Consider the following 13468-nt stretch of genomic DNA (forward strand, 5'->3'; position numbering starts at 1 on the left):
TTTCATCACAAAATTTTCTCAAAGGTTTTTGAACAAAATGAGTCAGTGAATAAAACGATTACAACCACAAATCTTAGACATTAAACGGTTATTCAAAAGCGACATAGTAACAAAACAAAACATTTTGAGCCCATCTATTGTTTGAAAGTACATATAAGCAAGATGCCATATGTAAGACTGGGAGTACTCAGCCAACCTTAGAAATCATTTTTTTACTCTTCGGTAACAACAACATCATCTGCATCACAAGGTAAAACTATAGAGCAAAAACTCAGTAAGTAGATTTTAAATGAAGTAATTATCTAACATCTTCGTGGCTAAAATTTCTTTGTTAAACATTGTTCATAAACTTTCATACTTATTCATAGTTTAGGTATGATACAGAACTTCAGTTCCAAGTAAGCCTCTCTATACAGGACCTATATAATTTTTGGCCAATTCTCTTCTCTTAAACACTAAGCGGGATTTTTAGAATCTCTTTCTCTAGTGATCAACAAGTGACTTCCTACTAGCATTTTTCTCTTGTTGTCTCAAAGAGACAGTTACTCTAATTTGGGGCACCGGTCCCTCGCACCCTGCTTACTCAGCCTCTCATCCATAGACCATACCATAAAATCTCTTAAAACATAAAAACATAATAAGCAAATATCAGAATCTCTTTCAAAATAAATAATCATGAATACTCTTTGAACATAATCATATAAGAATTTCATAAGAGAATAAGCTTGCATAAATCACAATTCTGAACAAGTTATGTCAAATAGGTCTTGTGATGCAGTTTTAAAAATGTTTTTACTCTACTTACTTGAATTTCGATCACCACTTTGCAAGCACAAACTAGCTGGTTGTGGGGAGCCTTCAATGTGCTAATTAACCTTAAAAAATCATAACTTTCAAAAATCACATTCATATCATCATTTAACAAAACATATAACTACGCATTGTTACGAAAATATTCATAATAAATTCATCCAAACTCAAAATATTATGAAACCAGTGGCAAATAAAAGTAGGTTCAAAACCCTCTTTTTAAGACTACTATGTGATAGGTTTTAGATTTTTTTTAAACTAACCAAAAAGAGTCCGAAATCCGGACTGAAGTATAATCTCGTCAAGAAAATGACAGCTTTTTAGCTGAACTTATAAAATTGATAACTAAATGTAGAAAAATATGTTTAGAGTGATTCAAAAACTCACGTAAAGCTTGAGATGTATAATTTAATAAAAAAAATATAAGATCAGTAAAAAACAAAAGTATATATAGCACGAAAACAGAATCTACATAGGATGTACAGAGGACTTATATTTGAACATTTCATCAAATACCTAGCATGCAGATCTTAATCTTCAAAGACCCCTCTGAAATAGATGAATCATCATCCTAATAAGAGTTTATCTTCAAATAATCATCAATAATATCAAGCTATAATCAGCAATAACATCAAGCTATAATCATCAATAATATCAAGTGAAAATCATTAATTTCACCCAGAAACCAATATTGGAACCAAAACCACAAGAACCTCATTTTTAAGAGTCTACAACTAACATACATGATAAGCCCCATCAAAAATCCGAATCTCAAGTAGGATTTCGACATCTTAATCTCTGAAATCTTAGTTTCTGACATAAGAAAAAAAGTTACCTCAAGGAAAAACGTGTTCCGAAGTGAATAGAAGCTCAAAATCTTGATGGTTATATTTGGTTCTAGGCTAAAAATGAGTTGAAATGGGCTGGTTGAGTTTTTAGCTCATTCTCTCTTAAAAATCTAGGTTAGATTCTAAGTTTGGGTGAGAAAAGGAGTGAGGAGAGAAGAAAGTGCTATGGTCGTAGTTCTAGGATTTTTGCTGAAATAGACCCAAAAATGAAGTCTAAACTTGATAGAAACTAAGCAAAAGTAGAGTGACCTTATAGTAGAACAAGTGTCTTAGTTTTTCTAAGCCTCTAATAGCTATCCTAACCTCATAAAATCAGCTCCTAAGTCTCTATGTTTCTTCTTCAATTAGGTGCCTAAAGTTCACTCAATTTGCTAACATAGACTTCTCTCACAAAAACTCAAAATAACAACTAAGTCGTCAACACATTTATATAAAATCATATAATAAAAATATAAAATAGTAATTCATCATTAAATCAATCATAATTGAGTTACCACATCGAGCTAGTTGCACTGTACATTAAAACTAAAAACTTGATTAGCAAAGCTATAAGTTTAATAAAATCATATGATAGCGATAATAATAAAATATAATGCCAACAAATAACTTTGTGATAAATGATAAATATGGTACATGATTTTAATTTACTAAATTTATTTATTATTAACTTAAGGCTTAATTAAATTTCAGGTATTATGCAAATTGTCCCCTGACGTAGTAATCATTGATTGATGACAGTCTAAACTGAAACAAAAATGCTGATTGATTGTTTTTTTCCTAAAGACTGATTGGCTCAATTCAATTGCACATCCGGACAAAAGAGAGCGAGATAAGCTTAGCTATCTAATAAATGTTGAAGAGCAAGTATAACTTGTTCAGTCAATCAATAATTGACTTAGTCAATCAATGATTGACTATGCACTTCTTGGACATTTTAGAGTAAACAAATCTTTTTTTATGGGGGATAATGTTGACTATTTTTCACTTGATCTGAAAGCCGACAAAGAACAGGATAAAGATACTGATGGTGTCGAGTTCTAGAAGACAAACAAGCTTAGTGAGAGTTACAAGAGTTACATTGATGATCATGTACTTGAGCGCAGATTTGAGTTGGCGCCTAGGTAGAGAATTGGATTAAGAGACAACAGCAATGTTGAAGTGATTAAATCTTTAAGTTTGTGTACTACAATAACAATTAAGCTGGTTGAGATATCCATTCTAGGCTACTTTTGAATAAATAAGTTTGGTTGAAGTACGTGTGAGTTCTGTTAGTACCAGTTAGAGTTTTTTAATACATTGTAAGACAATATAAATAATGCAGAAACATAAAATAAAAGAACATAAGGGAAATGGTATCGCGGTTCGGTCATAACTTACTCCTCGGGGCCACGCCCAGAAGATGAACAATCCACTAAGAACTCTTTTACAATTCAATTGGACTTAATCTACCCGAGACTCCTTCTCTAAGAAGACGCCTATAAACTTGCAATTTCCCAATGGACTTGAACAATGAGATCCCCTCGACTTTTTAACATTGGAAGCCCTCCAACTAAGTTTTTCTCCTAAAAAATACTCAAAATCATCTCTCTGAATACAAGTGCTCATCCATGTCTCACAACCCAGAAAAACTAATCACCCCTGTCTCTAAAGACTCAAGAGACACTTTGAATAAATAAGCAAAGTGTGAATAGCTTGACACCTCTTCAATTAATTCGCTGAACCAAATCTGTTGCAGATCCTTGTTGCAACAATAACTGCAACATAGCTGTCAGAATCATCTCTGAAAAAACCAGTCCGAGAATCAATCTTCTTAAATCCTGAAATCTTTCCGAAACTCATATATGAATCTGGACACATTCCTAAGAGACAGAGAAAGATCATCCAGCTACGGAAACTCAATCAAATATCAATCAAATCACCAATTATCAATTTACCATCTTTGGATCAATAATTGAGTTTCAAAAATAGAAACTATATTCAGTTTCTAGATATGCAATAACTTTTCATTTCTCACAAATCTTCTAGGATACTTCCTTCCTTCTATTAATCCCTAATCTTCTAGGATACTTCCTTCCAAACACTGATTTCTATCAAGAAAAGAACATTCCATATTTGAAGCAATCAAGCAACTAAAAACACATCCGATCTTCTCCACAAACGCCAGTTGCCAAAAATACTTGTTTTTGAATTTTTACGACCAATGCTAACAAATTGTCCTAACAATTTCATTTTATGTAATTGTACTTGAGTTGACTTATCTTCAAATGAAGGTTGAGTTCAATTAGTGTGATCTCATAATTTGTAATATGTATTGAATACTTTAATTTTTAGCTGCCTTGCATTTATAATGATTGGATTGTATTTGACATGTTTTATGCCGAAGAGTACTTCTATTTAGGCTAAATATTATTAAGTTAAAAAACAAAAAAACAAAACTCATCATGTTATATATATTATCTCCTCATTTTTTTCCTTTTTATTACCTCTAATCAACTAATATTTTGAGAATTAGTGTCTAACTAATATTTTTAGAGAGGAAGGCATTCAAAAACCCCAAATATCATAGCTAATTAACAATTTAATAGTTACATCAACATTTCCGTTTAAAAAATTAATATAATCAAGATGGAGGGAGGAAAGTTGGAGGCATATCATATTTCAGATTTTAAAATTTATAGGGTATATTGACACAAATAACAAAGTTTAAGGGGCGTTTATAAATATTTCTATTAGAAAACTTGACGGAATTAGACTCAATGAGCATGTTAACATAAGTAATAAAATTTAAAGGGGCACAATTTACACATTTTAAAGTTTAGAGGTATGCTGACACAAGTGACAAAGTTTAAAGAGAATTTATAAAATTTATTATCTCTTTTTTAGTCTTTTCACATTAAAAATTTAACCAACTCTTATGATCGTATGTCAATAAAATGAAACAAGCCAAACAGCTTCCCATACGCATGGAATGAACCTCGTGCCCTTGTGGAGTCCAGATGGGGCACACCCCATGTGAGTGCAGAGCCGCAGCTCTCCAGGGCTGTTTAGCAGGGTTCCAATAAAATACAGGGTTACATTTATTACTATCTATTTCTAAAACCCAGCGAGAAAAACGTTGCCGTTTTGATACTGTGATGTAATAAAAGATCCAATAATAAAGCCTAGTAGGAGGTTTTACTTAATACTACATCGTACCATTTCATTTAGCCGCCGCCTCAGAACATTGCTTCTCGCCTTCAATGGACGCTGGTGGAGATGAAAACAGTAAGGAAAGGATAAGTGTTGGAGTACGCCACCAATACTTGTCTTCAACTTCAACTACAAATGAATATTTAAGGTATATGATACTTAGAATATATGTAATCAGTTTTTTTTTTTTTTTGGCATGTCTAAAGTGAAACAGAAATACTGATTGATTGTTTTTTTTCCTAAATATTGATTGGCTGAATTCAAATGCACATCTGGACCAAAGAGAACAAGATAAGCTTAGCTTTGAAGAATAAACCAATACAACTGTAGTTGAGGAATAGGTATAAGTTGTTCAGTGAATCAGTGATTGGCTCCAATAGATCAATGATTGACTATGTACTAGTAGATAAGCTTAGCTTTGAAGAACAAGCTGAAATATCCCGTTTAATATTATGTTAATTTATCAATTCATCACAAAAATTTAAGTCGTTAAAAAGTAAATCAACAATAATTTTATAATAATATGCAATCACACATTCAACGATCGCGCGTGTGTGTGTATATGTATATGTATATATATATATATATACACATACATGACCGTACTTTATTACATGTTCTGGGGCTTCCCGTACGCATGAAATTAAAGACTTGGGATCTCTAAGATACTTTCTTGGAATGGAAGTTCCTCGTTAAGGGAATTGTTGTTTCACAAAGAAAATACATTCTTGATGTTCTTAAAGAAATGGGAATGAATGGGTTTAGACCTGCCGATACTCCAATGGATCCTAATTAGAAGCTAGGAGATACCAAAGATGGAAATCCTGTGAATATAACTCGGTACCAGAAGTTGGTAGGAAAACTGATCTACCTATCTCACACCCGACCAGATATTGCATTCACAGTTAGTATGGTAATTCATCTTATGCACTCACTATATGAAGAACATCTTGAGGCGGTGTATCGAATCCTGAGATATTTGAAAAGTACTCCAGGAAAAAGAATTTTTTTTCAAGAAGAACAAGCAGAAGACTATTAAAGCATACACAGATGCAGATAGGGCAGGCTCAGTTATAGACAGAAGATCTACATGTTGGAGGAGCAAAAAACAAAGTGTAGTAGCATGAAGTAGTGCAGAACCTGAGTACCGGGCTATAACTTATAGAGTATGTGAAATGTTGTGGTTAAAAAAGATTCTTGAAGAATTAAAGAAGCCAATGGAGATGCCTATGAAGCGATATGATGACAATAAGGCCACAATTAGCATTGCTCATAACTCGGTGCAGCATGACAGAACTAAACACGTTGAGATTGGCAGACAGTTCATAAAAGAGAAACTGGAGGCAGGTGCTATCTTTATGCCGTTTGTTCCAACAACACAACAAATAGCCGACATTCTTATGAAAGGATTATTCAGACTAAGGTTTGAGTTTCTTATCAGCAAGTTGGACATAATAGATATTTACGCACTAACTTAAGGGGGGGTGTCGAAGATTTAGGAGTGACAGTTCTAAGAATTTAGGAGTTTATTCTTAGTTTCGGGAATTTAGGAGTTTATTCTTTCTGTTTCTAATAAATCCGAATAAAGTAGTTAGTGATTCCTAATTTTATGCTTTTCCTTTTTTTCGTGTAATCTGGTAGATTAGGTGAGATATTTGTGGAACTACTCTACTATAAATATTCTTGTAATTCAGTATAATTATGATAATAAGAAGAGAAAAATATTTTCTCTTAAAAACTTTCAACTATGTACTAGTTTGGTATTATAATTTATTGAAACAAATTGTCCCCTGACCTAGTCAATCATTGATTGACTACAGTCTAAACTGAAACAAAAATGCTGATTGATTGTTTTTTTCCTGAAGACTGGTTGGCTCAATTCAATTGCACATCAGGACAAAAGAGAGCGAGATAAGCTTAGCTAGCTAATAAATGTTGGTGAGCAAGTATAACTTGTTCAGTCAAACAATAATTGACTCTAGTCAATCAATGATTGACTATGCACTCCTTGGACATTAGACAGTAAAGAGATAATCTTTTTTTATGGGGGAAAATGTTGAGTATTTTTCCCTTGATCTGAAAGCCGACAAAGAAGAGGATAAATATACTGATGATGTTGAGTCCCAGAAGACAAACAAGCTTAGTGAGAGTTACAAGAGTTACATTGAGGATCATGTACTTGAGCGCAGATTTGAGTTGGCGCCTAGGTAGAGAATTGGATTAAGAGACAACAGTAATGTTGAAGTGATTAAATCTTTAAGTTTGTGTACTACAATAATAATTAAGCTGGTTGAGATATCCATTCTAGGCTACTTTTGAATAAATAAGTTTGGTTGAAGTACGTGTGATTTCATTTTATGTAATTGTACTGGAGTTGACTTATCTTCAAATGAAGGTTGAGTTCAATTAGTGTGATCTCATAATTTGTAATATGTATTGAATACTTTAATTTTTAGCTGCCTTGCATTTATAATGGTTGGACTGTATTTAACATGTTTTATGCCGAAGAGTACTTCTATTTAGGCTAAATATTATTAAGTTAAAAAACAAAAAAACAAAACTCATCACGTTATATATATTATCTCCTCATTTTTTCCCTTTTTATTGCCTCTAATCGCCTCTAATCAACTAATGTTTTGAGAATTGGAGTCTAACTAATATTTTTAGAGAGGAAGGCATTCAAAAACCCCAAATATCATAGCTAATTAATAATTTAATAGTTATATCAACATTTCCGTTCAAAAAATTGATATAATCAAGATGGAGGGAGAAAAATTGGAGGCATATCATATTTCGGATTGCATAACAGATACATTTTAAAGTTTATGTGGTATATTGACACAAATAACAAAGTTTAGGGGGCGTTTATGAATATTTCTGTTAAAAAATTTGACGGAATTAGACTTAAGGAGGATGTTGACATAAATGATAAAATTTAAAGGGGCACAATTTACACATTTTAAAGTTCAGAAACATATTGATACAAGTGACAAAGTTTAAAGAAAATTAATAAAATTTATTCTCTCTTTTTTAGTCTTTTCACATTAAAAATTTAACCAACTCTTATGATCGTATGTCAATAAAATGAAACAAGCCAAACAGCTTCCCATACGCATGGAATGAACCCCGTGCCCTTGTGGAGTCCAGATGGGGCACACCCCATGTGAGTGCGGAGCCGCGGCTCTCCAGGGCTGTTTAGCAGGGTTCCAAAAAAATACAGGGTTACATTTATTACGATCTATTTCTAAAACGCAACGAGAGAAACGTTGCCGTTTTGATACTGTGATGTAATAAAAGATCCCATAATAAAGCCTAGTAGCAGGTTTTACTTAATACTACATCGTACCATTTCATTTAGCCGCCGCCTCAGAACATTGCTTCTCGCCTTCAATGGACGCTGGTGGAGATGAAGACAGTACGGAAAGGATAATTGTTGGAGTACGCCACCAATACTTGTCTTCAACTTCAACTACAAATGAATATTTAAGGTATATGATACTTTGAATATATTTAAGATAAATTATGTAATGTTTAAAAAACCAACATGGAAAAATAGTAACGCAATCAGAATGTAACATCGTGAATGTGTTCTAAAAAGTTGATTTTGGTTTGAGTTAAGAATACTCTACAACGAGTCATGATGAGGGAACAGCTAGTACATCAATTTGACATAGAGATGGATTTGGGGGGTCGGGAGCCACCGGAATGGAACTGTTTAAGGGAAAGAGGCCGTTGATCTTTTACCGTAAATTTAGGACGCGTTTGTCGCGGGATCGAATTGAAACTCTAAGAACTAGATTGGGGCATGTGTCAATCGCTGTCGGTCGGCAAGGCGCGTGTGCCCCCACATGCCGTCGGGTTTCAAGTGCTTTCTATGCCGTTTTGAGAGGTTTTTTCGTGCGTCGTGTCAACCGTTCGTCTCAGATTTTCAGCATTGAGGGAGTCATTCTTGTTGGTTTGATCTTTTTAGGTTTCTCTAGTTTTTGTGTCAAAGTTTCTGTATTTGTAATAAGGGCGCTGGTTTCCCCACCATACCCTCTATTGTTTTGGTATTTGGTGCTAGTTTTCTGTGATCAGCTTAAGGTCATTTGGATGCTTCCCGAATGTGTAGACATCTTTGTCCAACTAGAATTTTTTTATGTCGTGTTGCTGATGTCCTCTCTTTATGAGGGTTGGTGATATGTCCTTCCAGAGCTCGAAAGTCTATCTCGATGGGAGAGATTTCTTCAATTAGAGCCTTAAGTGTGTGCGTTATAAGTGTATCAAGGTTTTCTCCCTTTTTCATGTCTCAAGCATGCGTCTGTCTCTCTGATGGGTCATTAGCATTGTACCGATTCGCATATTTCTCATTTTTTGTTTAAAGGTAATTTCCCTTTAGAAAAAGAAAGAAGTATAAGATTGTAATTCTTTTTCTAGATTCAAATTTTTAAAAGAGTCATATGAATTTCTATGGACCCTTGATCTTGATCATCATATATTATATTTACTGAAAAGTTGGTATTAATAGCTTTTCCTTTGGCACAAACAAAATAAACATTCATCTGATTTTGATCTTTATTAATTTAAAAAAAAAAAGAACTACACTGGATTATTTTTAGATACGTTTTCAAACTTATTATCAATACTAAGTAGCAGCGTGAAATTTGTATTCATTGTTCATGATATTATATATGTGGTTTACATATTCTGGACCGTTGTTTCAGAGTTTAGCGCCATTGATGTGTGGGAGGGGCACACGAAAGAAGAATATAGGAGTCCACTCCTTTGCTAACTGCTCCACTTACTACTAATAATATATTTATACTTTGCAAAGTGCTCCACTTGATTAAGAATAGTCATACATACATATATTATTAGGGATACATATCCATATGTAGATATATATTAAATGGGTAACTTAGCTATATATATATATATAATTGTCTTTAAGTCTGACCCAGTTCAATAAATGTATCCCTTTTTTATTGTCACGTAATATCGTTCATTTGTGTTTGTAACACTTACTTTGTTTAAAGCGGCATTCTTTTTACCAAATCACAACACAAACTTTTAATTACAATATTTTTTTTAACAAAAATTCAAACCTTTTTTCTTAAGTGATTTTTCTTATATAAATTCAATTTTCAACTCAATTTCTCAACTCGAACCCGTGAGAAAATTAGACTCGAAATGTAATATTTAAAAATTATAATCCAACATATATAACAATGAATGTTACACTTAAGCAATCTTTATTTTACGTAAGGCAGAAATGATTTTACACATACATACAGAAAAAGTTACCTTTATCATATTAGTCAGGTGTCAGATTTAAGATTTTAATATATATATATATATATAATAGAAGATAAAAAATAAAATTATTGATATTCTAAGCCGAGAAGAATATATATGTACATATACACACACATATACTGATCACGCTGAGATAAGTACATTTTTCATATATATATATATATATAATCTTTCTATCTCTCTAGTCGTCCGAAACTATAGGGATTAATGGGTTCTTTCATAGGGCATGTACTCCCGGGTATAGGGTTTCTTCTCCTTGGGCTATGGCATCTCTTTAACCACATCAAGCTCCATACTCTTCACCCAACTTCCTACAAATCCCCGACATGGTTCCCAACTTCCAACCTCAGGCATCTCGAGCTCGTCCTCATCATCGCTGGCTGCTTCGTCTTCATCGTCATCGAGCACTTCGTCGGCCCCAAAAAGCACCATCCCTTCGACTCCGACGGCACAATCCCCAACAACCATCTCCACAACGTCGAGCACGCCGTCATTGCCTTGACAATCTTCACATACGCCCTCCTCTCCCTAATCATCGACCGCGCCGCCTTGCCTGCCGCACGCGGTGTCAAGCAGGTACGACGCAGCCTGACCTTATTCCTTGCGGCCGTCGCCTTCGCCCAGGAGCTCCTCCTCTTCCGTCTTCACTCGACCGACCACATGGGCGCCGAGGGGCAGTACCATATGCTTCTTCAGCTCATCATTCTCGTATCCTTGATCACAACCCTATTAGGATTCGGATTTCCTAATAGTTTTATGCTCAGTTTTGTTCGGTCTCTAAGTATATTTTTTCAAGGGGTTTGGTTTATTTTAGTAGGTTTTATGCTGTGGACTCCTGCTTTGATCACCAAGGGATGTTGGATGAACCATGAAGAAGGTCACTATGTGGTTCGTTGCGACGGAGAAGCCTCGCTTCACCGGGCCAAGTCTATTGCCAACCTTCTTTTCAGTTTTTTCGTAATTGGAATTGCTGTGTTTGGGGCTTGCTTTTATTTGCGTATGGTTAGGATTTATGGGGAAAATGTTGACTATTTTTCACTTGATTTGAAATCCGACAAAAGAGAGGATAAAAACACCGATGGTGTTGAGTTCCAGAAGACAAACGAGCTTAGTGGGAGTTACAAGAGTTTCATTGATGATCATGTACATGTGCGCATATTTGAGCTGGCGCCTACGTAGAGAATTGGATTAAGAGACAAAACAGTAATGTTGAAGTAATTACTCTTTAAGTTTGTGTACTACAATAATAATTAAGCTGCAGGAGATATCCATTCTAGGCTTCTTTTGAATAAATGAATTTGGTTGAAGTACGTGTGATTTCATTTTATGTAATTTTTACTGGAGTTTGACTTATCTTCCAATGAAGGTTGAGTTCAATTAGTGTGATCTCATAATTTGTAATATGTATTGAATACTTTAATTTGTAGCTGCCTTGCATTTATAATGATTGGACTGTATTTAACATGTTTTATGCCGAACAGTACTTCTATTTAGGTTAAATATTATTAAGTTAAAATAAATAACAAAACTCATCATGTTATACATATTTACTTCTCATTTTTTCTCTTTATCGCCTCTAATTAACTAATGTTTTAAAAATTGGTGCCTAACTAATATTTGTAGAGAGGAAGGCATCCAAAAACCCTAAATATCATAGCTAATTAGTAATTTAAAAGTCATATTAACATTTCTGTTCAAAAAATTGATAGAATTAAGATAAAGGGAAAAAAGTTAAAGACATATCACATTTCGGGTTGCACAACAAATACATTTTAAAGTTTATAGGGTATATTGACACAGTGACAAAATCAGTGGGTGTTTATAAATATTTCTGTTAAAAAACTTGACGGAGTTAAACTCAAGGGCTTGTTGACATAAATGACAAAATTTAAAGGGGCACAATTTACACATTTTAAAGTTTAGAGATATGCTGACAAAAATGACAAAGTTTAAAGAAAATTTATAAAATTTATTCTCTCTTTTTTAGTCTTTTCACGTTAAAAATTTAACCAACTCTCATGATCGAATGTCAATAAAATGAAACAAGCCAAACAGCTTCCCATACGTATGGAATGAACCCTGTGCCCTTGTGGAGTCCAGATGGGGCCCACCCCATGTGAGTGCGGAGCCGCAGCTCTCCAGGGCTGTTTAGCAGGGTTCCAATAAAATACAGGGTTACATTTATTACTATCTATTTCTAAAACGCAGCGAGAGAAACGTTGCCGTTTTGATACTGTGATGTAATAAAAGATCCCATAATAAAGCCTAGTAGCAGGTTTTACTTAATACTACATCGTACCATTTCATTTAGCCGCCGCCTCAGAACATTGCATCTCGCCTTCAATGGACGCTGGTGGAGATGAACATTGCATCTCCAGGGCTGTTTAGCAGGGTTCCAATAAGATCTGCATGCTAGGTATAATGTCTAAATACCCTTTTATAGAATGAAGTATCAACTAACTGGGGAAAAGGGGGGAAATTGCCTTAATACCCTTTTATAGAATGAAGTTCGGGATTGGATAGGCCTTAAAATCAATTGTCCAAGATCGAAATAACTAAATGTCTATAGTTATTACGAGATCAAAATTAAGAACAGCCAATAATATGCTATAGTGCAGAAACCATATATGGAGGATCAAAAATTAAGAAACAGAGAGAAATTGGAATCTATTTTTACTCCCAATTTAATTATGATGATCATAACCCGGTAAATTTTATGTATGAAGTCTCTAGTCATAGACTCTTCTATGAAAAACTATTCATTACTCTGTATGAGGTCAAAAATTTCGATAATTAAAGGCATTTTTTACCGTGAGACTCCAAAAAGACTTCCACCGGTGGAATCCTTACTTTTAACCATTGGATTAATTTTTAACTGGTTGGATTTGTAATATGAGTAGTTATGTATGGGGCGCTGTAAATTTTTAATACGAATCTATACATATATAATCATTGAAAAATTAATTTAAAGGTTAAAATTGAGGGTTCCACCAATTAGTCTTTTTAGGGAGGGTTTCACCGTAGAAATTACCTTTTTAAGTAACACTACAAAAATGCAAGTATTTACTTGCAATTCTCTTTTCAGCCATACATCAAAATTTCGTTGAACTAACAAACTTTTGTGATTTAACTATCACTACTATTGTACCTTTGGTGACAAATAAAATTGTTTTGCAAGTTAGTTATAGCATTAGAAAATTAAACACAATCTGTAATTCCAACAAACAGTTAATAAATTATTAGTCATACATAATACATATTAAAATTTTTACCATCGGGGAGTTCTTAGTCGTAGGCAGTAATCACACGAAAATATATATATATAT

At 33.8% G+C, this 13468-nt stretch overlaps 1 protein-coding gene across 1 annotated transcript; it reads left to right on the forward strand.

Moving 5' to 3' along the window:
• Positions 1 to 10349: 10349 nt before the first annotated feature.
• Positions 10350 to 11321, forward strand: LOC21402054 (transmembrane protein 45A). The gene has a single exon (XM_010114346.1). It carries the CDS (start codon positions 10350 to 10352, stop codon positions 11319 to 11321), a length of 972 nt encoding a protein of 323 aa, XP_010112648.1.
• The last annotated feature ends 2147 nt before the right edge of the window (positions 11322 to 13468 follow it).

The sequence above is a fragment of the Morus notabilis genome, unplaced genomic scaffold (genome assembly GCF_000414095.1).
Source record: "Morus notabilis unplaced genomic scaffold, ASM41409v2 Scaffold176, whole genome shotgun sequence".
NCBI lineage: Eukaryota > Viridiplantae > Streptophyta > Magnoliopsida > Rosales > Moraceae > Morus > Morus notabilis.